Source organism: Idiotropiscis lumnitzeri, chromosome 9 (assembly GCF_059441095.1).
Source record: "Idiotropiscis lumnitzeri isolate Australia: NSW breed Sydney's pygmy pipehorse chromosome 9, RoL_Ilum_1.0, whole genome shotgun sequence".
Taxonomy (NCBI): Eukaryota; Metazoa; Chordata; class Actinopteri; order Syngnathiformes; family Syngnathidae; genus Idiotropiscis; species Idiotropiscis lumnitzeri.
In genome coordinates this window covers 5,999,722-6,027,327 of record NC_142399.1, presented here as the reverse complement: position 1 = coordinate 6,027,327, position 27,606 = coordinate 5,999,722, and the positions used below count along the sequence as shown (strand labels likewise).

The 27,606-nt window shown below is 40.9% G+C and overlaps 2 protein-coding genes and 1 long non-coding RNA gene across 12 annotated transcripts in view; 2 read left to right on the top strand and 1 right to left on the bottom strand.

The window, feature by feature from the left end:
• LOC148329992 (mitogen-activated protein kinase kinase kinase kinase 3-like) overlaps nt 1–10,529 on the top strand; it is a 32,395-nt gene extending 21,866 nt beyond the window's left edge. For 5 of the 9 annotated variants that reach the window (XM_088303926.1, XM_088303930.1, XM_088303927.1 and 2 more), the window contains 16 exons: nt 367–418; nt 718–1,090; nt 2,359–2,468; nt 2,625–2,666; nt 2,763–2,847; nt 3,493–3,572; nt 3,693–3,753; nt 3,854–3,971; nt 4,421–4,479; nt 4,626–4,729; nt 4,824–5,001; nt 5,190–5,258; nt 5,330–5,422; nt 5,510–5,580; nt 5,680–5,735; nt 6,812–10,529. In XM_088303926.1, coding sequence (XP_088160052.1) covers nt 367–418; nt 718–1,090; nt 2,359–2,468; nt 2,625–2,666; nt 2,763–2,847; nt 3,493–3,572; nt 3,693–3,753; nt 3,854–3,971; nt 4,421–4,479; nt 4,626–4,729; nt 4,824–5,001; nt 5,190–5,258; nt 5,330–5,422; nt 5,510–5,580; nt 5,680–5,735; nt 6,812–6,899 — 1,639 coding nt within the window. In that variant the 3' untranslated portion in view covers nt 6,900–10,529. Of the gene's footprint in view, nt 1–366; nt 419–717; nt 1,091–2,358; nt 2,469–2,624; nt 2,667–2,762; nt 2,848–3,492; nt 3,573–3,692; nt 3,754–3,853; nt 3,972–4,420; nt 4,480–4,625; nt 4,730–4,823; nt 5,002–5,189; nt 5,259–5,329; nt 5,423–5,509; nt 5,581–5,679; nt 5,736–5,841; nt 5,890–6,811 lie in introns of all 9 variants that reach the window. The other 4 variants (XM_088303933.1, XM_088303932.1, XM_088303934.1 and 1 more) reach the window with 2 other exon arrangements.
• Nucleotides 10,530–11,141: 612 nt separating this feature from the next.
• On the bottom strand, nt 11,142–22,522 carry arhgef33 (Rho guanine nucleotide exchange factor 33). 2 transcript variants are annotated; one of them, XM_088304496.1, is made up of 17 exons: nt 22,419–22,522; nt 19,134–19,183; nt 17,799–17,963; nt 17,337–17,449; nt 17,110–17,249; nt 16,942–17,049; nt 15,842–15,968; nt 15,401–15,533; nt 14,716–14,823; nt 14,385–14,477; nt 13,501–13,649; nt 13,349–13,424; nt 12,980–13,157; nt 12,483–12,910; nt 12,242–12,412; nt 11,360–11,484; nt 11,142–11,280 (listed from the first exon to the last, which is right to left on the bottom strand). In XM_088304496.1, the coding sequence occupies exons 1-17, from the start codon at nt 22,471–22,473 to the stop codon at nt 11,199–11,201; spliced, it is 2,301 nt and encodes a 766-aa protein (XP_088160622.1). In that variant the 5' UTR covers nt 22,474–22,522; the 3' UTR covers nt 11,142–11,198. The 2 variants fall into 2 exon arrangements, with proteins under 2 accessions (XP_088160622.1, XP_088160621.1); XM_088304495.1 differs by having other exon boundaries at nt 12,980–13,161; nt 13,344–13,421.
• LOC148329991 (uncharacterized) lies at nt 15,807–19,177 on the top strand. The gene is made up of 4 exons (XR_015845049.1): nt 15,807–16,014; nt 16,898–17,042; nt 17,160–17,272; nt 17,381–19,177. It is a non-coding gene; the product is annotated as an uncharacterized LOC148329991 (long non-coding RNA).
• Nucleotides 22,523–27,606: the final 5,084 nt, after the last annotated feature.

Sequence of the window (27,606 nt, the reverse complement as noted above, 5' to 3'; positions counted from 1 at the left end):
GAGCTGCTTGCTCATGGAAGCATTTTCAGAAATAAGCATAGATGTCTCCGGGAGCTCGTTCATCTGCTGGTTGAGTAGAAGCACCTGTGGAAGGGTTTTTACTTCTGGACCTGCATTTGACACCTCTGGAAATAAGCAGCTCACCAAGTTAAGTGGTTGTTTAATTTCACGCTTGAGACCAGAGACCTTATTATTTGTATCCAAAGCAATTACAAAGTCAATTTTCAATAATATGTCACCTTTAATCGTGTTTACAACTGATACAACTGGAGTAGTAACGTTTACTTCAAATTTCATTTGCTGTTGTGAGCTGTCCTGTCATGCAAAGTCAGTGTTACCCTCTTTCCATCTTTTCTCACTGTATAGTAAGATGAACACTATCCTGAGACCAAAGGTCCCGCCCCCGCTTCCGCCCAAGGTAGGTGTGTTGTTTGTTTCTTGCAGTCGGGCCTCTAAAGCCAATAGTAGAGGGAATGGGAAAGATAACTTGGATTGAATTATAATTGGAAATGCCATTAGTCTGTTCCGTTTTGGAAGAAATGTTCACCATTTGCTAAACTCCTGGTTTTTGTGAAGTGAGTTTAGTTGACCTCAAAGACACTCGCACTTATATCTAATTATTTTCCCCCGCAAGTCAAAAGAAAAAATCGTCGAGGCACTACTTTGTTTTTGTCTGCCTGGAATTTAATTATGATGCTTTGTCTCCGCTCCCCCCAGCCCAAGTCCATCAGCTCACCCCAACCGCAGCCCAAACAGGACGAAAGCCAATCGCACAGCGAGGACGACGGCGGCGGAGGCGGGACCATCAAGCGCTGCCCGATGCCGCAGACACCGAGCCCCGCCAAGCCCGCCTCCAACGTGCCGCCGCGGCCGCCGCCACCGAGGCTGCCGCCGCATCGCCGCAGCAGCCTAGGTAACGAGACCGTGAACGAGCACTTGGACGCGGACACGTCCGCCCCCGAAGACGATGGGAGCTTTAGGCATTTCTGGGAGTGGCTCCACACGCCTCACACAGAGGAGGAGCTGGAGGAGGCGTGGGAGGTGCTGAAGGAGGTGAAAGAGGAGCAGGAAAAAGAGAATGAGGACGAGAGTAAGAGCCAGTAGCTTGATAGCATCCTTTTGCCCCACACCTCCAGTTGCCCCCTCCTTCTGATTCATCTGTCCCATGAGTCCATTAATATCAACACTTTTAATGTCTGCTGGGCTATGTTCGGAATCAACTCCCTATATGCGTTGCCTTATAAAATGGGGTGTGAGTAGGGATGGAAACAACAAAACAAAAAGTAATTTGATTTCTAGGAATCGTTGTTTGCTTGCTTGCCGATTCCACCAGAACCAGAGCTTCACATGACCGGGGCTCGGCTGCTGGCGAGAGAGAAAAGTGCATTTTTTTCAGGCATGTTGATATTTTGTTCGGTATGAAAAAACGCGTTATACTTTGTGATAAGTTCATCACCAACTTTACTCATTTTTTTTTTTTGTCCTAAGGATACATTAAATGTGGGTATGCTGGATATGTTCCATCTTCCATCCGTAGTTGAAGATATTAGAGTAAAAGCAAGCAAACATTCCTCACTCAATAAGAATCACTTAGATAATCGATAAGGAATCGGATTGGTAAGCGGTGTCAATAATGGAATTGGAATAGCCATTTATTAAATTTTTTATTTAATTAATTTTTTTTTCTTTTTTATTCCCATTTCTAGTATTGAATGGAAATCATCACCTACATAATTCCCTCAATGTATCCCACAACGCATGTTTAAGTCGTAAACAACCAATGGTCACTGGAAAATCCATGTTTCCCATCATGTGTTGTGTCCATACAGGAAAAGCAACAGCCACAAGTGGATTCATATGAGAAGCGCCTTGAGAATGTATTTATTTGATCCATATTGTGCGTGTGCACACACATTTTAATGTCTATCTATCTATATATTTATGTATATATATATATATATGTATATATATGAGTGAATGATTCCGAACACAGCCCATGTCTGTAGTTCTTTTTACCCATCAGCTTTGTTTGCTATCTATATCCTGACACTAATTGTTATACGCTGATTAGTTGCTAAGCGCTGTCAATCATTTAACAGTGGCCTACTACCCCTTCCAAAGAGGATGAAGGAAGAGGAGAGAACTTTGTGGAAAACATAGGGAAACAAGACTAAAGATGAAGTCATGGCTGCATTTATCGTGCAAGCCTGCTCCCCTCTTCCCTCCCTTCCACCGTCCCTCACCCGCCTTGTAGCCAATTTTCGCTCTCTATGTCGTCAGTCCCGTGAGTCCAATGACACCTGATCTCCTTCAACTTCACCCAAACTGACCTTCTGTGTGTTGTATATCTATCTGCAGGGAACGGCCTGAGCTCATCGCACAATGGCGATCGCAGCAGTCCTGCAGACAGACAACAGTCCACAATGCCCCCTAGTGTCCCTGCACGAAAGGACAAGAAGGATGTTCCGGTAATTTCACCATGATTGACCATCACAAGACTCAGTGAACATATTAGGAGCATAAAAGTGTCACTTGATAAGAAAACTGAAATAGGGTATCTATGTTTTTCTTTTGAAAATATTTCTTATCCATTTTGGGTGTGTTTGTATGTCAATCTATGCCAGATGCCAAGTAGCAACGGGCTCCCACCCACACCCAAAGTCCATGTAAGTGTCCTTGTGAACTTTTACAACAGATATTAAGAATTTATCTTTGAGATTATTGACCATTTTTAATCACCATTCCTCCGTCTGTGTTTGCAGATGGGTGCATGTTTCTCCAAGGTGTTCAATGGCTGTCCTCTCAAGATCCACTGTGCCACTTCCTGGATCAACCCTGACACCAGAGGTAACAAATGCATATCGACTATTTTATAAACAAAAAAAAACAATACATGTGTATGAATTAAGATTAATTAAAATAAAGGAAAATTCCCCAAATTAACTGATCAACACCACCAAATTTTTCACTAAAATAACAATAATAGATTATTCATCTATTTTATAAGTGCGTGCAATTTTCAGCCCAGTGCCTTTATTTATGCCTCCCGTGACTCAGCCTGTTTTGGGGGGTGGGCCTGTCTCATCTAAATAAGCAACGGTTCACCCCCGCCCGGCCGCTCTACTGCGGAACCATTGAGGAGCACGGCTTTTGTTCTCATGACGACCAACGCCGAAGATGGGGTGTTGCCATGAGGCAAGTGGCTTCCACTTGCTGGAGTGGAGCCCCGAGTGTTTGATAAATATGGAGTGACCATAAAGAAAATAAATAATTTGCATTTGTGGAATCAGCACTTCATACACTCTGCATCAACATCTTCACTGTGGAATCAATCTATGCATCCAACAAAACTCATTGCAGCTTTGCTTACCTTTTTGACTTTGACATTATAGTCTTTGAAACAATGTAGTCCGTCCAGATGTGGCTTGTAAGTGGTAGATCTCAAGCCATGCTGTTGTACTTGTCCAATACAGATCTTATGTGTTGTTTCAGATCAATATTTGATATTTGGCGCTGAAGAGGGAATTTACACACTGAACCTTAATGAGCTACATGAGACCACAATGGAACAGGTGAGTCATGCACTTCCTATTAGTGCCGTGTGTTTGTGTGTGGTAAATACTTGCATGTGGAGTCACGAGATGTATTTGTAGCAACGTCAAAAACATGCTGCGCCCTCTGTGTCTTCGTAGCTCTTCCCTCGCCGGTGCACGTGGTTGTACGTCATGAACAATAATCTTTTGTCAGTATCCGGTAAGTCATTTCACATTTGTCACGCAGCAATTAGTTGTAATCAATTTGCCCTACCAAACAATTAAATGTTACTTTTTTTTTTGTGCCTTTGCATATGCAGGAAAAGCCTCCCAGCTGTACTCTCACGGCCTGCCGGGACTCTTCGACCAGGCCAGGCAGCTGCAGAAGTTACCAGTAGCCATTCCCACACACAAGCTGCCTGATAAAATGATACCCAGGTAAAAGTTTCCAATACCATAAATTGCACGATGCGAGAATAATTGAAATGTAACTGTCAGGGAAATTTTGGATATAATACTTAAACCCGTATTCATTGCAAAATAATAATACATAATTAATAATAGTAATAACTTAGTTTTATAATGACGTTCAAGGGAGCAGATGACTGTTACATTATGACAAAATATTCTACTTTGTTACATTAGCTTATTTACCAGTAGTAATAATGACATCATCGTTGATTCTCACGCTTTCAAAAAGTTCAATATTTAGCATTCAGTCTCATTTTTGTGCAGGGTCTTTTTGTTCGTCTTTATGTGAAATTTGTGGTCTAATTCCCAACTGTTTGATAAGTGATGCTGAAGTATCGTGATTTATTTTTTGACTGGTTGTTCAATTGTGTCATTTTGTCTGCTTTTTAAGTTGCAGTGTTGTATTTGTCTTCCAGGAAGTTTGCCGTTTCCACAAAAATTCCAGACACTAAAGGGTGCCAAAAGTGTTGCGTAGGTAAGTATTTTTATTGCCTACAAGTTTCTCATATTTAGGGTGAATGTTTTCAATTGTGAACATTTATAACATGCAATGTTGTTATTTTGTCCTCTCACGCCACTGTAGCGCGATTTGTATGTTAATTATTGCTGTTTTGTGTACAGTGCGCAACCCGTATACAGGCCACAAGTACCTCTGTGGGGCCTTCCAGTCCCATGTAATGCTGCTTGAGTGGGTGGAATCCATGCAGAAGTTCATGCTCATCAAGGTCACCATGACATTTTCTCTATTTTTAATCTCAATTGACTGCTCTTTTAGTTATAACTCATCTTTTTATTTTTTATTTTCCCTGGTGGGAACAGACCATTGACTTCCCTCTGCCGTGCCCGCTGGAGGTCTTTGAGATGTTGGTGGTCCCGGAGCAGACCTACCCGCTCATCTGTGTGGCCGTCAGCAAAGGGAGCGAGCTCAACCAAGTGGTCCGCTTCGGCACGGTCAACCCCAACCCCAACGCTACCTCCTCCTGGTTCACAGAGACGGGTGAGAATGCTCGCTGTTGCCGCGGGAATTATACCGTGCAGTACAACAAATGGAAGGATTTTAAGTGCGTCTTACACTCCAAAAAATAGTACCGATGAATGTTTGAATTAGATTCTGTTGCAGTCTTTTTGATATGTGGTTGAAGAATTGTTTTCGGTATCCTCCAAATGTGTTCCTTCTCGCCGCAGACACGCCTCAGACGTGTGTGATCCACGTCACGCAGCTGGAGAGGGACACAATCCTCGTCTGCCTTGACCGTGAGTCACCCGGAGGTCTCATGAGCGCCTTCAAAACACATCTTCTCATTTCTTGTTTTGTCTTAATCAAGGGTGTATCAAGATTGTCAACCTCCAGGGCCGACTGAAATCCAGCCGGAAGTTGTCAGCCGAGCTCACCTTCAACTTCCAGATCGAGTCCACGGGTAGGAAAACCTAACTGGAATGAATTAAAATCCAAGTTGAGCTACCAGTGGACTTAGCCATTGTTGTTGTTTTTTTTTTTCCTTCAGTTTGTCTCCAGGATAGCGTGTTGGCTTTCTGGAGGCATGGCATGCAGGGGAGGAGTTTCAAGACCAACGAGGTGAGCCAGATTTCTTGTCTCAGAACCCACAACACTGTTTGTTAATTTTTTTAATTAATTTTTTTTTGTAAATCCTTGAAATGTTGTCTATTGGCTCAGATCACGCAGGAGATCTCGGACAGCACGCGTATCTTCAGACTACTGGGATCAGACAGGTGGGGACACGCGCACACACACATGTGGGCCCGTGCACGCACGCACACACACACGCACGCACACACAGTTGTGCGTTAACATTCTCTGATGCCTTCTCACAAAAAGACGAGACGACCACAGAGATCCCCATGACAGCGGCATCACCCTGCCGAGGTATCGCTGACTCTCTGGTGACAGAATTGAACGTTCATTGAACATTTTGGCCGGTTTAAGAGGAAGTGTGTGTGTTTGGAGGGTGGAGGCGGTTCTTGCTTCATGAGAGTGAAGACACCAAAAGTCTTATGGAGCATCATAAACATTTTTTTTAACAGATCTTGTAAGTAGATGAGTAGCTTGGAAAGAAATGACTTTTATTTTGGTGTCTGCACTCTCGCGTCATTGATTGATGGCATCTTTTCTTTGGGTTCTTCCCATGGTAATAAATCAAAGTAATTTAGGCCATGTCCATACAAGCGCAGTTTGGGTTTTTTTTGTTTGTTTTTTTTAAATTGGCTTTCATTGTGGGAAAATACAAATAATGCTAATCTTAATGTATTTTTTGGATTTGTTTATTATTGTTTGTTTCTCAATTTTTTGTGTATTGTATTACATATTTTTAACTTAAAACTGAAGTGTTTTTAATGTGCTAAAACAGTGCCACCTGTTGCTTTGACACCTTTCACTTGACTGCCTGCTCATGCTCTTTTGAGTACGCTGTAAAAAAAAAACTAAATTCACAATTTCATTGATATTTTTTTCTTTCAATAAATTGATACCCGATTTACAAAGGTGATAGGCAGGATTACATTTACTATAAGTTCACAAATATTATAGCGCCTTTTTGCTGTTTTTTCTTCCAGCTTCTGATTGGCTAAAAGTAATTGTAGCATCACCTTCAACTAGACTGCAAATATATTTTTTTGAAGACAGATTTTTTTTTTTTAAAGCAAATCCTGCGTATTTGTGGACATAGCCTATTTGTCTTTATTGCAGTTATATGTTGTCCTATGTGGGTGCTCAACATTTGTTTTTAATAAATTCTTGCTGCGTATGAATAATGCATTATAATCTCTGTGTGCCTATCTGTCATTTTCAGGGTGGTGGTGCTGGAGAGTCGGCCGACTGACAACCCGACAGCCCACAGCAACCTCTACATCCTGGCGGGCCACGAAAACAGCTACTGACACACACACACACACACACACATGCTAACACCCCGCATTAAGAGCCTAGCAACTAGCAAAGGGGAGTGCGCTGCCCCCCACCACCCCCTGCACCTGCAACCCCCCCCGCATCCCCCTTTCACAGTGTCGGAGAGACGCCGCGGTGCGTTCAAGGGCAGATGACTATGTAAGAAAGAATCCTGCTCATGATGCCCTGCCAGGAGGTCAGACCTCCACACCACTTGTACTACTTCGTTGTACACATTGTGCTACTACTGCGGCCATCTTGCACACAGACCCCTCTCCCCCTTATCGTAACCCCATCCCCTCACTTTTATTTATTGTGGCATGATGTTAATCCGCCAGCAGGAGGATGACGCCTCCTGTTTTTTATGTGTGTAAAAAAAAAAATGGAGAAGGCTTTCGGCCGCCTCCGCTTAGCAACAACAGCCACATAAGTGCTTAACTGATGTCTATTTAATTGATGTACATATAAATGTAGTATTTTTGGACGGATATGAACACTAAAACTGCTCGAGTGTAGTTAGGCGTGTGCGTAGTTGCTCGGCACAAACAAACAAATTGTCAGATGACGGAAAGACAGACGGACGAGGGGAGGTAACCGACTCTCTTCCTGCTTCCCCGATATGTGACAAGGAAGCAGAGACGAACTCAAAGTCGACGAGTGTGGACCTTTCTAGAAATGCAGACACATTATGACGACTTTTTCATTCTGCACACGTTTTTTTTCTTTTTAAACATCTTTTTCATTTTTATGCAGTTCTGCTCACAAGGCTTTTTATGTTGTTGTCGTCTTTTTTTTTATTTGAACCACTGGTGTTAAACATTTGCACAGAGAAAAAGATGTTTGTGAAAGGAATGTGATGTTATTACGAGTGTATATGAGCGAGAGAGAGCGAGTGTATTATAAATGTGCGTCTGTACACACATCTTGTCCATAGCAAGCAACACAGACATCCATTTTTTTTCACATTTTATTTCACAGTAAAATGACTGAAGTTTTTTTTTTTTTTTGTCACGTGACAGTATCTGCATCAAATATAAACTTAAAGTAAAAGGAGCTCTTGGAATACTGTTAAAACTTTTCCTCCGCATACAACTCAAATTAAAGCAAAAATGTTTGCCAATTTTCATTTTTAAGGAAGTGCCACCATTTCTCACTAGTGTGATTTGATAACGCACCAATCTTGCAATGATCTTACAGATTTTTTTTTTTATCTGTGGTTTCCCCTTTTTAATTATCTCTTTAAACGATTAGCAACTTCGCCTGGAGACCACGCTTGCTTTTGTTTCCTGCAAGGAGCTGGTCGTTCGGCATTTTTCAAACCACATGACATTCATGTGCTATAGTTTTCTTGTCTGGCCTTTTTTTGCGCTTGTTCTGCCCTCAAGAAAATCCTCCGAGGCCCCTGGAGGTTGCTCAACAGCATGCAAGAAGTTGTTTTTAAAATTTAACCCGCCTCTGGAATACTGTCACATTCAAGCAACCTCCACCTCCGGTTGCCTTTTGTTCTCTTTCCTTTTAAAACATTCTTGTCATTGTTTTGGGAAGGTGAAAATGCAAGCCACATCCATGTGTGTCTTCTCGTGAGGTTTTCAGGGGGCAGACAATTTTTGACTGTGGTTCTTCCACACATGTGGCAGTATGTTTGAAGAATGAATGCATTTCATGACTTCAGTTATCTTGAATATTGCTCCTCTGAGCTCGAGTGAGAACTCCAGCTGACGCTTGTTCTTGCTTGGCCTCCTCACAAGTCCTGTTGAGCTTCTATCAGCACATTATTCTCACTTCATGAGAGGATTTTTGGCGAGTCTTAGAATTTCAATTTAGAAACCATCAGAACTACTGGAAGAGAATATATTCTCCTCCGATGCAATAAATGCTCAGTTAAGCAAGGGTAAGCATTCACAATCTGCTTTTTCTTCTCGTGCAGGAGCAACCGTTAAAATGAACCATTTGAAAAGGTCTTTACCACGTTGCAAATTTTTCTAGGCTTCTGAGGGAACCGCATCTCGGTATCATCTTCATTTCTGTCGCAAAAGCAGAAGCGGCATACTCACCGTTCCTCCGACACCATTGACGATTAGCTTCGCTAATGTTCGCTAATTCGAGCTCGGGTGACGTGTCCTCACACAGCGTCCGTTTTAATAATTCCCTCATGAGTGTTCGGAACAATTGGTGGCTAAATGTCCTATTTGAAACAAGCAACCAGTATCCCAACCAAGTTTTCTTGACTAGTTTACAATAGAGGCTTCTCACAGTGATTTGCTCACAGAAAAACATTATGCTCATTTGTAATTTTTCCCCCTTGACAATTTTTTTAATTACCATTTTTTTTTTAACTTAAGTCATAGAACACTCTTTCCCACGGATTTAAACGACACTAATGATAAATCTATTTCTAATAATAGTCACATATAAACAATTTTTTTTTTTTTATTCTTTGGGCTTTTTTTTTTTATAGTTCTTTTTCATTGTACATATTCTGTCACCTGTGTCATTTTATTTCAATTTAAGAATTTTATAAATTTAGCCTCATACCAACTACAATTTTCCATATACATTGATAGAATTTCCAAAATTGAACAACTTTATGAAACCATCCACCAATATACCACATCCTGTATTTCCTCTTATAGTGGCCGGAGCGCAAACAGAATATTTACTCCACTACAGAGAGTACCTGCTGCCTCTAAGGATCAAATGATGTATTTTATAAGAATTGTATCATAATACATATTTGAAAATATGTTTCCCAGAACTCTATACTTGCAGTAAATAAAATCATTTCTATTGCACTATAATATTATAAAATGTACTGACTCACTGAAACATCATTTAGTTAGATGTCAGCTTTACAGATGCCACAGCCAGTCATAGTACAAGGAATATTTGCTCCTCAATGGTACCACCTGTTTTTTCTTGCGATTAATTAGGGCACATTGTCTGTGAGAAGGGAGGCCATTATTTGAGGAAATCCAGTCTTCCAAGTATATAACTTTTTTTGGGGGGGGGGGGGCTGTGAAATCTCTGCCAGTCGAGAACTGAATTATATTGTCCAAACTTTAATCGCGACCCCACGAATGATCACGCCGATTGTAGGCTGGCATTTTATGGAAACACCCCCCCCAACAATAAGTCAACTGTTTAAAAACTGTCTCGCATTCCATACGCAGCGACATGGATGTTAAAATGCGGATTTGACTCCTTTCATGTGATAACCACACTGTGTCAATTTAGATTCAGTCGGCCTTGTGATGAGGGGAATTTGTAACGTCGCATTTGACAGCATGAATGAGACATTCCACTGAAATATGTTTTTGAATCAACATCTGTTACAAAAAAAAATGTCCCATTATTTTTTACTTAAACCTCCCAGCATATTTAATGTGAACACTGACGCAAACACACACTAAATGTCTGACTCTCACTTTTGTTTCTTTTTGTCACAATTGTTTTTTTGTTTGTTTTTCACGATGCAATGCGCACGTTATGACATGTATATAGTGTAAAATAAAATTGGGTTTGTTTTACATACTGTACAATTGCCTATATTTTGTTTGGAGAAGTGTAACAAGATTCATGAGGATGAGAGGTTAACACATTAAAAAAAAAAAAAATGTGACGCATCAATGTTTCACGTGGTGATTTTGTTGGTTAGTTTTATATCGCAACTGATTAATCGGTTGATATTAGACCTTTTGTTTTTCCTGGGACGATTGTATTTTCAAAAATTCACTGCACATAGCCAATTGAGGAAATACATGTTACATTTATTTATCATAAAACAGTTTATTTGTAACCATAGAAGCAAATACAAATTGGCCTTAATTTCTACATTCTTCAGCGGTCATTCCAAATATATCACATCTTGAAACAGCTCAAGCATACAAACATTTGCATGTCAACAATTTGATAAGAACCATATGTCAAAATTGAAGCTAAAGCATTTACATTTGTGAGCCCTCGCCCAAAAACTTGACAATCCAGTGTTGCTATTCTGCACCCTTTACCTGCTTCTGAGTTGGGCCAAGTCCCCCGTAGGAGAGTCTTCCTGTTCTAAACTCAACTCCTCGTTGAACTATGTTGAAGTGAGTTGAAAAGTGTCAGTCAATAAAAACAGTAGTGCTTTGCTGCCATCTTGTGGTAATTCTAAAACTTTATGGCAGGGTTGCCGATCTCCAGCAAATAGTTCTACGACCTGTTATGTTTTATTTACGTGCGGTGTATTCAAAGCATATTGTGTGTGTATGAAATTGTGCTTTATGTTTTACTCGTGCGGACAGTTTTACACGCGTTCACACCGCAGTGCCTCTGACGTCCGCCTGTTGATTTTCTTGACCTTTCTCTGCCGCCTTCTCCTTCTTATCGTCGCCGCCCCTGTTGGAAAGCGAACGCTTTAGTAATCGACCACCCGACTTTATACCTGGACGAAAACATACGGCATCGCTCGTCTTACTTCTTCTTGAAGAGTTTCTTGAAGGAACTCCGAAAGCCTCCCTTGTCCTGCTTGCGGCTCCGCTCGCTTAACGGCGTGTGGTGGTGGTGGTTCTCCTCACCCCCCCAAAGCTGCGCGGCGGGGTCCTGAGGGGTGAGCGCAAAGACGTGGGAGTAAGTCTCAAGATCTTCAGCCTTCAACTATCAAGCAAGTCCCAAGTGACGTGAGCAAATCTCAAACCAGTCTCAATTTTGTCTTTACGCTTGTCAATGAAACACATAACTGATGTCAAGTTTATTCCAGCAGGCCACTTTCGGATTTTCCCGCAGACATTTCTACCTTTTTTGATTGTGGTGCAGCTTAAAGGTTCCGCCATGGCTCAAGTGGGAGAAGAACAAGAGAAATTCCTTGGAAAATAAGCAGTCACACAAGATTGGGTGTGCAATATTTCCAACAAGCTATTTTTGGCGGATGAAACACTTTTTGAAGAGTTCGTTGTACCGGTGACACTTTGCAGTCTTTGATTTTCCAACCATACCACAGCCCGTTTAGGCAACTGGTAGTGTCGTGATACATGCCGCTGCCCATCATGCAGCCAATTCTGGATGGATTCCCGACTTGTGCCCCAACACCGAACCGACTGGAGCTGTCTAGTGCTGGTCTCAAACCCAGATAAATGAAAGTCAACTCCCGCCGCAGCCCGTTGATGCAGCAAGCTAGGCCTGAATGGCCATAACACTCCCTGTTGATCCTTTTTTTTTTTTTCAAATTCCATGCAATTTCATGCAATCCATTACAGTAAAATTCCTTTAAGACATACAAATTACGCAACAAGATCTTGCTTGATTACGCTCAAAAATGCAATATAGCAATCCGATCATGCCCATCAGTGCGTTCACCCACCAAGCTAAGCAGCCCGTGAAGGTCGTCGCTCGGCTTCTCGCCGTCCTTCCTGCTCCCCGGCGAGCTGTGGATCTTGCGAGACGGCGTGGCGCACCCTCTGCTGCCCTGCCGCTCCAGCTTGGCGTGGCCGCCGTCCATCACCGTGCTGTCCATCTGCAGGCCGTTCAGCGACTACAAAGCCGGCAAACGTGTTGATGACCCGCCTGGAATTTCAACAACTTCAGTGCCAGATTTTGCTCACCTTGCTTTTTTTGCGCTGGCTGGGCTGAAGGGGGCGTTGGTGAGCGTGGCGCATCAGGACAGCCTCGTCCGGGGAGACGCACCCTCGCTTGGCAAGTTTGTTGTACCCGTTGCCAAAGATATCCCGGTTTGTCGGCAGGTGGCGCGATGGAGTGACGGGTCCTTTGGGACACTTGACGAAGGCGATGTCGATGGACGAGTCGGAAGAGGCCGAGGAGCAACGGTCGAACGCCGACGCGTCCTGGAGGGAGATCCTTTCCTCCTCGTAGAGGCACTCCATCCCGGGGGGATCGGGAGGGAGAAGGAACTCCCCCAAGGCGTCGGCCAGCGCCGAGCCCGGCTGGACCTGCCGGAATTCCGACGGCCTGGAAGGCGGGTGATGCAGGCAGGAACGCTCTGACGCTTCGGTTTCAGGAATGCTGCCCAGACCTAGACGCCAAAAGGTTGGTGAAGACACAGTAGAAGTAACCCAACAACCTTGCAAAGTGTGAATCTCACCTGTGGGTTTGTGTTTGCGCGAGTCCACGTCGGGGCTGTAATACTGCAGCTGAGGCGGCCACTCGGGATCGTAACAGTTGACTTCAGGCTCCTGCACGCGATCCCGCTCATGGAAGCGATGGCTGGACTGCATCTGCTCCAGGAGACGCTGCTTGCTGTGTTTGGCCTGGTTTACGTGCTCACTGTCCAAGAAGAAGATGGGCATTTTTCTTTATGATTTATATTTTAAAAAAGTGTTTTTTATAGTTGATGAAAATGAATGAAACAATGGAAGCTATTTTTTTTTTTTCAAATAACTGACACTAAATTTTATGTTAACAAAACTAACAAAAACTATAGTTGAAAATTTTGTATCCGTACTTACAGCACGGTGCTGTTGTGAGTGTACGGAGGTCCTTGAAGGCCGCCTTCCATGGTCCTCAGAAGCTGCTTCATGGACGACCTGCTGCCAGGAGACACGCACACGCGCCGTCCAGACTTTCCTAGGTTGTGTTTAGAAATATGAATGTTTTTGTGCTGACCTTTTGACCTCCTGGCGATTGTGCATTAGGAGTTCCTGGCTGCGCTGGAGGAGGTGCTGCTGCTGGCTGGAGAAGCTGCGGAATTGCTGGATGCACACTAGTAGCAGGTAGTAGTCTGGGTGCGAGGCCTCTGTCTGCCTCAGCAACGCCTAAACACATGTGAAAATGAAATGGGCCACCTTTGTCTAGCTATAGCCATGCTAAGCTAACTAGTCTCGTCCGGTCAATGGCCGGAAAATAAGAAAATAAGATCCAATTTCAATTTATTTATTTTTTTCGTATCAATTTGGAGAAAAAGGTGAGGTTGAACAAATTCTGGCCTAAATTTCTGCCTGGCATTGACTACATGTATAATAGTTCAAAACTAAAATATTTAATGCTCTGTATTTTTTATTTTATTTGATAATTACTTAAATTATAGTCAATTGTTAAATACAAATAGAAAAATGTGGATCATAAAATTTATTTTAACTATAACGTAATGAACTTAACTACAATATAATTAATTTAACTATAACCAACTGTTTAAATTAATATGCAGTTTTTAAAAATTGCTTCATTTATAATAAAACAAATAACACAAGTTGAATGGATGTGCAAAATACATTTTGATATCCTTTGTTTTTAATTTGTGTTAATAGTTGAATTTATTAATAAAACGTGAAAAATTGTTTCATAATATAATTGTCATTTTTTTTAAGTTAACCAATTATTTAAAAAAAAAACAAGTTTATATTAATGACAAACAAATTTTCACTAAAACCCGAATGAGGTTACGTACTATACAGCATGCAGCTCGATGATTATTATTATTATTTTTATTTCTTTAAAGAAATAAATTGACACGCATGATTTGTTTTGTTTTTTTGTCTGTACTGTGTTACCTGCAGCAGCAGCAAGTATTCCGGAATCCTCTGCACCGGTTGGAGGAGCAACGTGTGCAGGGAGGGTTTGGACTCGTTCCCCATGATGTCATTCTTGGAGGCAACCAGTCACAGCAAGAAGGGAGAGGGGGGTGGTTCAGGTTAGCCATTCAAAAAATGTTTACATGTATTTATTGCATCACTCAGTTTGGGAAAGTGATGACAAATATAAACCCTCGCCTAAAGTGTCTTTTAAAAAGTCAAAATTAGCATATGGAGATCTAGCTCAGCCAACATTGATTATTAGGTGCGGTCCAAGACTTTGATTTATTTTATTTTTGTTGTGTTTTACCTCCAGGAAGGCAGAAGATTTGACAACATTGGAGGCCAGCATAGTGACCACGGCCAGGCAATCGGGCAGCTCCTTCAGGTAAGACACGTACAAGTCCAGGAAGTCACTCTGGGGCGAGAAAAGAAAAAAAAAAAAGTCCATGTCCAAGTCACGTACACAGTGCACAGAGTTGGCAAGTGGTACAACGGTTTGTTATTGTCTCAAAACTGTGCTGGCATTTATTTCTTTTTTTTTTTAATTTTCATTGTAATTGATCCGAATTGGAAAAGTCATGACGGACAAACTTTTGACCCGATTATTCTTGATGACTGTGTGTACAAAAGCATACTGTACTACATTTCATGCTCCCAAAAAAAAAAAATGCTTAGGCAGTAGATGACAGCGTTGGACTCCATGAGTGCACCCTGATATAAATGCAAATAGTTTGAGCCATGTGTTGTAAACGTGAATATAAATTGATTTCATTTTTTTAACTACAGTATTTTACTTACAGTATTATTTTATTTTTTATTTATTTTATTTATTTTATTCATTTATTTTATTTATTTATTTTATTCATTTATTTTATTTATTTATTTAATATTTTTTTTTTTTTTTTTTTTTATGTGTCAGTGCTATAATGGAGTCATGTCCAGTTTAGGTCCGGAAAAAAAGACATGTAGTTAAATTTTGTGCACAACTTCACCTCTTTGCTGGTGAGCCTCATGAAGATATCTCCCATGATGCCTTGCCACTGGCACCTGAGGACGCGCTCCTGTAGGGTGTGCAGCAGGTCCAAGTGCTGCTGGATCAAAAACCTCAGAGAGCTGGGAAACGGACTGTTACCGCCCAGAGAAGACATGCGTGTGGATTTTGGTAACCCACGTTAACACTTGGTGTGTAATGAACTTTTGTCAAAAAACAGTGCAAACGTTCACAAAAATAAAATCAGAAATAGCCCATGTGCTTTTTCGTAAACACGTGCTTGGAGGCCAAACAGGAATGACATTAACAAGCTACAGTGTGTTATTAGATTTATCAATTTCCTGCCTTCCGATCACTGTAAATGTTCAATTTAGATCACGGGTGTGCACGTAGGTGTGCGCACAAATAATGAAGTCATCGTTAACAGCGACATTCTTTTCACCGTTTGTCTTTCGCAGCGAGCGCTTCTGAGCCGTTGAAGGAGATGTTGGCCTTCAGCAGCAGAGACAAGTGGGACACGTAGATCCTCTCGGACTCCAGCAGCTCCAAGGCGGCTTTCTGTCTCAGACCTGCAAGAAAACGAATTTGCATTGCATTCTTTACGAACTTCAGCAGGTGTGCATTATTGTTGAGTCAGGAGAAAAACACTGACGTGGCTCCAGCAGATTTTTTTGTCATACATTTAAGGTTTTTTGGGGGGTCTTTTTACTTAATTTTCTTATTATTATTTTTGTTTTATTTTATTTGATTTTAGCTTTTTTATTTCAATTTTTTATATTTTATTTGGTTATCACAACTTATTTAGATGTAATTTTATTTTTAGTTTTAATATAATTTTCTTGTATCTTGTCATTTTAGCTTTACATTTTATTCTTATTCCATTCATCTTATTTGAATTGTATTCATTGTAATGAAATAATTTTTGTTTTCTATTTTAGCATTTTTTTGTCTTATTTGTACTTTACATTTGACTTCTCTCGTATTGCATTTTGAATTTGTTCTTTTTTTAATCTTATTTTATTTGTATTTTTAACTAGATTTTTTTTAGATTTCATTTCACCTACAAGTTGTCTTATTTGTTCTTATATTTAAATTTCAATTTTTCTTATTTCATTTAGATTTTATTTATCCAACTGTATGTCATTTATTATATTAATGTCATCGTATTTTATTGCCTTGTATTTTTTATTTTTCATTTTATTGTATTTATTTGTAAAATTCTAATACATCAAAGAAATTAGAAATATTTATATATAATTTTACTATTATTATTATTAATTTTTATATATATATTCGATCTGTGCAGCACTTTATAACACTTTTTTTTAGCACTTTTTAATCTAAATGAAACATGACCATATTTATCAAGAGCCATTTAATTAAGTACACCTACTAATGACATCCTTTAGAAAAAACAATGAGTCACATTTTGCTATTAATGTGCTTGTCTTTTGCAGCGCTACCGCTATCTCTAAAATGTTGATCTTCTCATTTTCAGGCTACGATTACCGTATATTCTCATGCGGAATGGCATTTTCTTACTGTTTTCATTGAGGCTGTCGGCCGATTCCGTCTCCTCTCTACCGTTCCTGCCGTCCCCCCACGCCGGACTTCTGGATGACGAACACCTCTGCTGCTCCAAGGTGGATGCTACAACACATTTTATTTTATTTCAACGTTTTCAGTAAGCACCATTTATTAGTTGCTCACTGTGCATCGACGTGACGCTCCTCTGCGACTGCGGCGACTCGCCAAAGTAGCGCTGGATGATGCTGAGCTCCGATTGGCCCGGTGCGCACATGCGCTCGTCCTCCGATGCGCTCAGCACATCGGACTTGGAGCTCTTCCTACTTTTGGGACCAATCAGATATATGTGAGTGTCTCTCCTCTAGATGGTTATCGTCGTAGTGAGCATGACAGTTTCTGTAGTACAGTACCTGTGTGGGGCAGTGACGGGGGTATCTGGCTGCGATTGTTCTAGATGCTTGCTCAGCTCCTGTTGTCTGTTGGACACGTCCTGGATGTGGAAGAACGCGGCGCTCAGCTCCTCCTGCAAATGGAAACAGGTAGAAGGTTTTGGGAAGATGAGCGCGGGCCCCCTCATCAGCTTCAACGTAAGGCCTTACTGTCATCAAGCCGTGATCTGATTGGCTATCGCAACAGTGTGCTTTTGGTATTATGAAATCTGCCTAGCAACACAAGCTAGCTGAATTCTGATTGGGTAAAAACTCTCACCTAAAATAGTTGCCTTCCTGTCTAATATATTATATTACTCTGTTGCCTCCATTGAGTCAGATGTTCCTCATTAGGCGACCGCCATCGCGAATACGCTCATTGTGCGCGTGTACGTGGGAGTGTGCGTTGTTTCAGGAGGGTTCACTTCATGGTGTGTCCGGCACCTTGAACGTGTTGAGCGAGTTCTTGAGGCCCATAATCTTATCATCCACGTCGGTCTGGTGGGTCTGCAGGCTCTCCTCCAGCTGCCGGTCTTTCTTCTGCAGCTCGCGTAGCTCTGCCAGGCAGTCGCGCAGCCCCTCGCGCAGCTCCGCCACAAGGCCCTGCAGCTGCGCGGTTACATCGTTTAGGGTTGTTAATACTTTTTATGGTTGGGGGATTGATGGCTTATTTTCTTTCATTTTGAATGTTTTTTTATGAATGAAAAGACGCGAACCATTGTTAAAATTTTAAGATATGAACTCAAAGATTTGTTTGTAGATACATTATTCGTGTTTGAAGGTAATTGCTCTGAACCAGGTGTGGGAAAACTACGGCCCGGGGGCCACATGCGGCCGTTTGAACGTTTTAATCCGGCCCGCCAAATTTGAAAAAAATGAAATGAATAAACCTTGTTAATATTTAATTTTCTAAACACTCTGGTGTGTCAAAGACAGATATTTTGTTGTGATGCTTTTGTTCACTTTCATTTAAAATTAAATGTATTTTTTTTTTCTCCAATAAGGTGAGGTTACCAAAACACAACGCAGTTCGCGGATATGTCTGCAGCGTTTGAGAACAGAGCGAATGGGTTGATTTTTCACCACTTTCATGCCTCATTTTTATTCTTCATTCACATTTGAAGAGGTTAACAACACTTTTCTCTGTGGCGTGTCAAATTTAAAAGACAATTATTTTCGATTTACAGGGAAATTCAGTATGAATAATACTGAAGAACAAGAAGTATTTTTTTTTTCATGATAATCTCATGATATACCGAGCATCTGTCCTGTTTACCACACAGACAGCTAATGTTTGAGCCTCCAGGTGCAGCAGACATCAAATAGATAGCTTCGAGGAAGAAGAAGAGAGAGAGAGGAAAAAAAAGCGAACACATGCCTCCCGCCTGATGCCGTTCACATGACCCACACACAGAGATAGAAAGATGGAGAACACAAAAAGCGAGCAAGTGGCACAATGCGTTGTCCGCACGAACTGATCGACTTATTCCTGGGAAAAGTGCACGTGGCTATGAACAGAACATGCGTATGGAACTTTATGTAATCGGAACATTATGACGTCTAAAGTTGAATGACACTGTTAAGTGTGTTCATTATTGGAGTTTTTCACAAGTGTACAACTTTGCTGTTTTAAAACTCTTTTTCGTTTTCCTAAATCATATTCATGTTCAGCTGATGTATTTTAATAGAATTTTAGTAGGGTGATTTTCTTTTTTTTTTTTTTTTTTTTTTACATCAAATGCATGTAAACAGTTAGCAGGACACAAGAAAGCAACTTACCTGAGCGACGTCCATGTTAGTGTCCAGCACACTTTTGTCTTCTTCTTTATCTGGAGAAGAAAAAAAACAAAAACAATAACAACATAATAGAATTCTAAATCCACCCGCCAGAGAAAATGCACAAATAAATGATGAAAATGTAAAAATGTTCGTAGAAGCCACAAGGTGGCAGCAAAGCAAAGCTACGTCTTGACTAAATGACGCTTCTTTGTGAGTTCAAAAAAGGTGATTGACGCAGAGATATAACATTTTAATGCGGGGATAAGTGGCAGTAACACTGAACTTAACTTCACAACAAGCAGCATTTTAACAGATAGTGAACAATTCTTGGCAAACTAGCTAGCTTGATGCTAAACCCAATACAAAGCACCACAGATAGGCGGAAGCAGCTAGCATGGATGTTGTCGATGTTATAACCTGTCAAGCAATGGATATTCAAGCACAACACACCTAGACCAGGTGTGGGCAAACTACGGCCCGGGGGCCACATGCAGCCCGGCCCGTTAAATGTTTTAATCTGGCCCGCCAAATTTAAAAAAAATTAATAGTGACAACTCCTGGAAAGTGCAGGTAGAAAGCTGAGCAGGATAAAGACCTGGTTTGACCAAAATAAATGAACACGTTACACACTAAATATTATAAAAAAATATTAAAAAAATTAATAATCGTTGGGAATCAACTTACAAAAAGTCATGATAAATAACAATGAAAATTGAAAGCGTAACTGATTACATTTCCAGGAGTACAAATTGACAATATAATAAGCGGAAAGCGGGAATTATATCAATGCCAAAATATCCAAATGAATTTAATCAATCAATCCAGCCAAATCCTTTTTGAATTAAGCTTCACTACACACCGAGGCCATTGAACACAAAACAAACAGGCATGATGTGCCAGTCTGCAAAAAGAAGAGCCATTCGTAGCATCCATTCTAGAGAGCAAACAAATCCACTTCATCAAATTCTAATTCCTCAAATTCCATCATCTAATTGACTAAATAATTCTCCTAATCAGGCACAGAGCAATAAACTAGCAGTTGCCAAATAGCACACGTGAGTTGTTCCAACTAAGAGATAATAAACATTATACCAGAAAAAACATCAGAACAAATACAAAACCTGACTGGAGAAACCCGGAGATGAAGTCATGTTAGATCAAGTCAGTCAACTTCCCAAAAATATGCGATGCTAATATAATAGCAGCGAAGATGGTCTTGTTTGGTTTAATTTATGCAGTGCCCCAAATCTTGTTTTTTTCTTATATATGTCCAGGACAAGTTTCTGGCTTCTTTCTACCCATTTTGAACATGAACTACATTATTTTGGCTGACCATCAGTTAATTTAGCTTTTGTTTGCTCATCCCATTCACAAGCCAATTTTTTTTTTTTTTTTAATATCCCTGTCATTTTTTTTTTTTAACAAGTTCACAAAAGTACCATACGTTTAAAAAAAAAAAAAAAAAAGTCACACACACCAGATGGAGCCGCTATGAATTGTGTCACCAGTTTAATTCTTTACATTTTATTTATATTGTTGCTGTATGATTTCATAAACTACAATATTATAGTGTTATTTTCTTCATTGAAAAAAAAAACCCCACATTCCGACTGTATTAGACATGGCTTGGGTCTGAGAAGAGTGAAAAAGTTCCTAAAAAAAACATCTGTGAATTTGGCAAATACAATGTGGGGTCTCAGTACATAATAATAATAATAAAATATAATAATAACAATAACAACAATAATAATAATAATAATATAATTTGCCATTCTTCTTCGCACGTCATTCATCCATATTCACAACTCTAGAAAGTGCCACAATTTATGTCTCTGTGACATGCAACGTGACGTTAGCCTGACAACAGCCTCACTTTGTCCCATAAATGTTAAAGGTGAGCGCCGCTGAGTGAAATACACATTCAGCATTTAGAATAGAATAGAATAGAATAGAAATCCCTTTATTGTCATTGTACTCAAGTGTGCAACGAGATTAGAGATTTACAACACACACAACTGTGCTCCGTCATGTGAACGCAAGAAGGGACACAGTGTCGTGTTCCTGATGTGCGGGCAGGCTGCTAAAAGGCTGCGAAAAGGTCATCACACTCGAAAAAACAACAGCAATTCAACAACGGTATCACTGAAATATACACCCAGAGAAAGTGGGACTTTTCAAAACGTGATTATTACTTGACTGATTAATTTGCATATTCTCCTCATTTCCTAAGCGATAAAAAAAAAGCATTTTTTGGATGATGTGTATTTATGGTTAGAGATAAATCATATGACCAATTTCTACCATTCACATCTCTGCTTTATATTTTCCGTTCGTCGAGAACCCTGCGCTTTTTATTTAAGCAATAAATAGCAAATATAAATGAGAAACATCAAACAAATGCAATTCGGTTCGCTTATTCTTGAGAAACTAAATTCTGCTGATAAAATGCTTGAAAATTTTGTTTTGAGCTGCTTCACATCTGTTTGTCTATTTGAGAACATCCACCCATCCGTTATCTGAGCCGCTTCTACTCGCAAGGGTGCTGGAGCCGATCTGAGCCGTCTTGGTGCGGTAGGTAGGTAGGGGACACCCTGAACGGGTTGCCAGCCAATCACAGCGCCCACTAAGACATACAACCATCCGCGTTCACAATAACACCTCAGGACAATTTAAAGCGTTGAAGCAACCTGCCATGTATGTTTTTGAAATGTGGGAGGAAACCGGAATACCCGGAGAAAACCCACGCAGGCACGGGGAGTACATTGCAAACGCCACAAAAGAAGGCCGTAGCCGGAATGGAACCCACGACCTCTGCACTGTGAGGCCATCGTGCTAACCACTGTTCCACCCGTATTTGAGAACATTGTGCAGTTAAACTAAAAATTGCTTTCAAGTTTTTACTGTATTTTCGGTAAATTCGTTTCACACTGAAAGCACAAAACATAAAAATGGCAATGGAAAAATGCATTTCTTTGTCCTCTTTAAGTGAACAACTCTAAAAAATTTAAAAAAATCAATTATTGCATGATTAAAAAAAAAAAAAAAAAAAATGTTCATCTTAAGGATATCTTGGGATAATCGAACGCACCTGACAGTTTTACGAAGCCACTTTTCAGTTCCCGAGGTCCAAGGTATACTCTTTTGCAGACTCAGCTCCTCATTTGACTTCTCAGTACGGCGCTAATATGATCGCTCGTGCACTTTCCTATTTATGTTTTCCTGTTCTGAGTTTAATTTCATTTCAACAACCTCTCCCAAAACAGAAAAAAAAAATGTTTTTCATACCTTGTCCATGTGGTGACGCATCTTCCGTGTGATTTTCTCGTGGATTGTCGTCCATGTTTTAATCCTCGCCGCGCAGTCCGGTGCTTGCTTGTGTTGTCACCGCCAGTGAAGAACGCGAAGAAGACGATGATGAAGTGGAGGGCCTGCGTTTAGCGTCCCTCCCCTGCGAACAGCATGTGAGTCCTGTGATTTGTCTTGTGCGCACAAACGGCTCCTTGTTTGTGCCGAGGCCATGCAGACAGACGTCACAGCATCACACCGTACGCCAAATCGCAAACAAATCAAAAGCGGCGCAGACGTGACAAAAGTGCTCACACGCTTGCTCCGTCAATCACGAGAACACTTTATGATTGCAACTAATTACTTTTTTTTTTTTATACCGAGTTTTTAACCTGGATTTCAAAGTATTCCCACTTTCCGTTTATTCCATTTGCATGCAGCATAACATGTAAATGCTGCTTCAGCGTGTTTGCTTTGATCTTTGGGCTCCACTGATTGTCCGCAAACTTCAGAGCCCGACCCGGTTTCTAATGTATTCAAGACCAGTATACGGAATTTGAAACTCTTTCTTTTACTTCAGTAAACGTAATTAAGTACCAAATGGTCTTGTGATTATCTTCAGGGTGTGCGCATGCGTGTTTGTTGTAGTCAAGTGCGCTGACATGCTGAGAACCACGTGGGCCCAAGTATTGGGACATAAAACATTATGCAAGCAGAAAGGAAACAGAAGATCGACTTAAAGCTCTTATAGCTTTTCTATTCCTTCTTTCCTTCACTGCCTCCTTCATTTCCTTCCTTTCTTCCTTCCCCACTTCATTCTGTATCGTCACCGTTCTTTTGATTTCTGCCATCTTTTTTCTTTTCTTTCTTGGTTTCTTCTGCCTTGACCGCCCACTTCCATGCATCTTTCTTTCCCTTCCTTTTCTTCCAACAGAATTCACCTTCCCTTCCCTCATCCCTTCTTTCTGTTTTCTTTCCTTTCTTTCTTTAAATCCTTCTTCCCTCCATTCCTTTCCTTTATTGCTTCCTTCTTTCCTTCCCTCCATCACTTTCGTTTCATTCTTCTATCCTGGCCCCCCTCACCCTCCTTTCTTCCATTCCTTCCATTCTTTCTTTTTTACCATCCTCTCTCTTCACTTCTTTCTTGCCTTCTTGCATTTTCCTTCCTTCTATCCTACTTCCTTTCTGTCTTCCTCCCCCCTGAAAATCTTTCTTTCCTTTTTCCCTTATTTCTTTCTTCGCCATTCCAATCAATGCACCCTTTTTCTCTCCTCCTTATTTGATCATGTGAGGACCTCTGTTGGTCAGTATTGTGTAACACATCTTTTACGCTGCGTGTGTGTGTGTGTGTGTGTGCGTGCGTGCGCGCGCGTGTCTAGGAGGAAGGTTGAGGGAGGATTTCCTCTGTGGTTGGCATCCCCAAGTGAATCGGAATGACGGGCGAAGCGTGTGTTCGTGTGTTTCAAGGTAAATGAATTTGTCTTCCTTTGGCGCTTTCTCCATAAAACGGAATGGAACGTCGACGATGACGTCATGACGTCACGCCACCATCGGCGCCACCAGCCGCTCGCTTGTGAAGTGTGTTTGCGCCACAGCACATCTGCACGCCTTTGCTCCACAGGTGCAAACAGTCAGTGTACACGTGTGGCATGTGTGTGCATGACCACAACACACGCACACGCACACATGCACGTGAACACCTGTGGCATGGCAAACATATGATGGGGGGGGGGGGGGGCAGCAGTGCATGATGTTCCACTACAGGACAGTTGTATTATTGCACTGACATTTTTTTTTTTTTGATGCAAGGATATTTATGCGACAGGAAATTTGGATTTTTATTAATTTATGTAAATTTCTGCTGCAATTTCTTTTTGACAAATGTTTTTTTTTTTTTAAGTTTTGTTTAAATACAGTACAATAATTTGTTTTCTCTATTTCGGTGTGTGTGCGCGTCATGATGTCACAAAGTAATAATGAGCATTTTTGTCTTTAGGATGGTTATTGATATTTTCTTCATATTTTTGGTGGCTAACGCACACACTCAAAAGCAAACCGCGAAATGTCTCTTCTCGACGCCTAAAATATGAAATATGTCAAAACCACACGCCTTTTCACACCTCTCAGACCTGAACCTTTCCAGTCTTTCCTCACACAGCCACACACACATGTCCCCCCGGCCCCCACGCACACACAGACACATAATGTTGTTGGTATATTAGGGCTGAACAATGACTCAAATTTAAATCAACGTTGTAATGTACTCGGATACAATTCTGGAAAAAATAAACGACTAAATACGTATATTATCTAGTATTTAGATTTTTCACTTGAACTGAGAAAATGTTATGTTGAATTTTCTCAATTTTATTTCATCAAGTGGTTGCACAACATAAAAATCTGGATCTAGATGCATTTTTTCAATATTTTTTAAAGTAGCATCTGTATCCGGATGATTTTACTTCGTGCAACCACTTGATGAAATCAAATTGCGAAAATTGAACACAAACTTTTTTCAGGGTGTTTACATATCGTCGTTTCGTGAAAGATTGAAGTGGGGCTGTCACTTGTATAGAAGAACCTCGAAAGAAAATAATCGCATATCAAATCTTGATCACAATATTAGAAAAAAAATCACTAAAAATCATACAGCCCTACTTGATATTAACGTACATACGGTATTCCTGCAGCCACATCATGAAGACCTTGCTTCACATCTGCCAGGGGGGGGAAACACCAGTCGCCTCTTTTATCTGAAAATCTGTATCCTGCTGCCAAAATATCACCCTGTTGCGTGCACGCCTTCGAACGCGCAAACATGCAACCTGAAAGCGACTTGCACTCAAAAACAGCATGCAGTTGAAAGAATATACGAAGAACAAAATAGGTGAGAAAATGTCAGCAGGCCGCGTCATTTAAATCCGAGCACATGCTGGGGCCTTTTGGTGATATTTAAACTACACACACACACACACAGCGGTGTTGTTTTGTGCACACTACAGTCTTTTTTCAATATGTAAGATTTTTTGAAAATATTAGTGGAACACTCCTGTTATGCTACAGATCTCATTTTTTTATATAATCTGCGATGGAGACAATCACAAAAGTTGTAATGACATGGAAGGTTGAAGCGCTATGAGTTGTTGGTCTTTAGTGTATACAACTGTGTGTGTGTGTGTGTGTGTGTGTGTGCCGCTGCTGTTTAATCACAGCCAAGTGAGAACAACTGTACTAGCACACCACCGCAACTCTTCAACAAGCGGAGAACACATGCGAGCGTGCACGCACACACACACCTCGACACACAAGCGCTTACATGCTTCGCTGTGTGTGTTTAAGTTTAAACCAAAAAAAGACACAAGAGCAGCGAGAATGAAAAACAAATGAGTCGTGCGAACCAATTATTTGAACTCACACATGCTTTTTCAGCGTTTAAAGTGAGTCGAAATAACCCCAATTTTGTTTTTAATGGCCAGGGAGGCTGTCAAGAGGCCAACAGCAACATTAAAGAGGCTGCAGGAATTTATGGCAAGTAAGGGCTGTTTAAAAATGTGACAACAATCTTCCATCTTCTTCCCTTGTCTGGGCTTTGGAAGAAAATGAAAAATAAAACAAAGAAAAATGTCTGACAGTCTGATTATAGTATAGTCATTTTTTTTTTTTTTTGCCGTATAATTCCAAAAGATATGTTTGGTGCAGACACAACACTGCTCATCAATGTGTCACTTCATGACAAAATGAAAATTGTTCAAGTACAGAGCGTCTATTTTCGGAGAAGACAACAGATGACAATTGCCACGAAGTTGCACAAATGAGTAACATGAGGCGCAACTCATCGCTCACCACACTAAATACAGCCACGGTCTGGTACTTCAAATTTGCACGTGCGGCAAAACTAAGAGCTAGCAAAAAAAAAATTCAATCAAATAGCTTCATTTGGGTTAGTAAGATTCTTTTTTTTAAATGACACTGCCCATTGCGCATGAGTTTGAATGTGATTCTTTCATTTGAACAGCGCCGTTGCCACTTTCTGCAAAAGAGGTTAGTCCAAGATATTTTCGGATCTCTCCTGTTCTCGCTGGCTGGGTCCCTCAAGGACATGGGCCACTCCTTCGATATCTCGTTGAACTGCTGAAAGATAAACCCTCACCCTCGTCTGAGGTCAACAGTGCTGCTGTAGGCCACGACTCACTCCCCTCACTATTGTTGTTGTCACTCACTAGGCCACGCCCCCTTAAAGGCACACGCCCAACGCACCGATACATGACAGGCTATTTTTACACAAGATGGTGCTACTTGTCTTTTATTAAAATGCTAAATTAATTTGACACATCCCACTGTTCGGAATTTTCCCAGAGGCATTCAGCTCACGTGCAAATACATTCAAGTATTGTGTTAACACACTTTTTCGGTGAACTTACACAACTCTGCGTAAAAGGCGTAATTAAGGACCCGTGTGTGGGTGTGGGGGTGTGTGGGGGTGTGTTTGTCACATAGCTGCGACCTCTCACAGCATGGTGTTAGGTCTTCAGAGTCACGGCGCTATTGTGTCCTGACCTCTCGAGTTGCAGCCAATCAATATTGTGAAGCACGCACACACACACATGCACAGGCACACCCCCACGCACACACAAACTATTAGTCCAGGTGGCTGCTATTGTCTGATGAGGAGGGTGGGGGGGAGTAGGTCATGGATCACTGCATGGGAACCAATTGACGTTCCATTAGTGGTGCGTTGCATTTGGTATTAGGCCTTAAATGTGCAAAAACACACACACACAGGTACGTAATTTTCTTTATTTTACAGAGGGGTTGCACAAGTTCACACCATAAAAGTAAGTTTGCACAGAGTTGGGATGTTTAAAGACTTCTACTCTGTCGTGAATATTACAACACGTGCCGTGTGTGGTGCGATTTGAACTTACTGAAAAGTGATATGAATGAACCCTTAATATGGCGCTCATTATTTGAGTATATCCCCACACTTTCTTATTTAATTTATTAATTTAGTAATTAATTAAAATGATGTCTTAAAAACTGTGTATATTTTACCCAAAAATATTTTTCAAAACTAATTGTCGGAGTGGATGTTGAATTAAAGGAAGTGAAGAAACACGAACAAGCTCAGTTTTTTTTTTTTGGGGGGGGAAATCAGGAAACCGAAATTAGTTCTCAATTTACTTTTTAT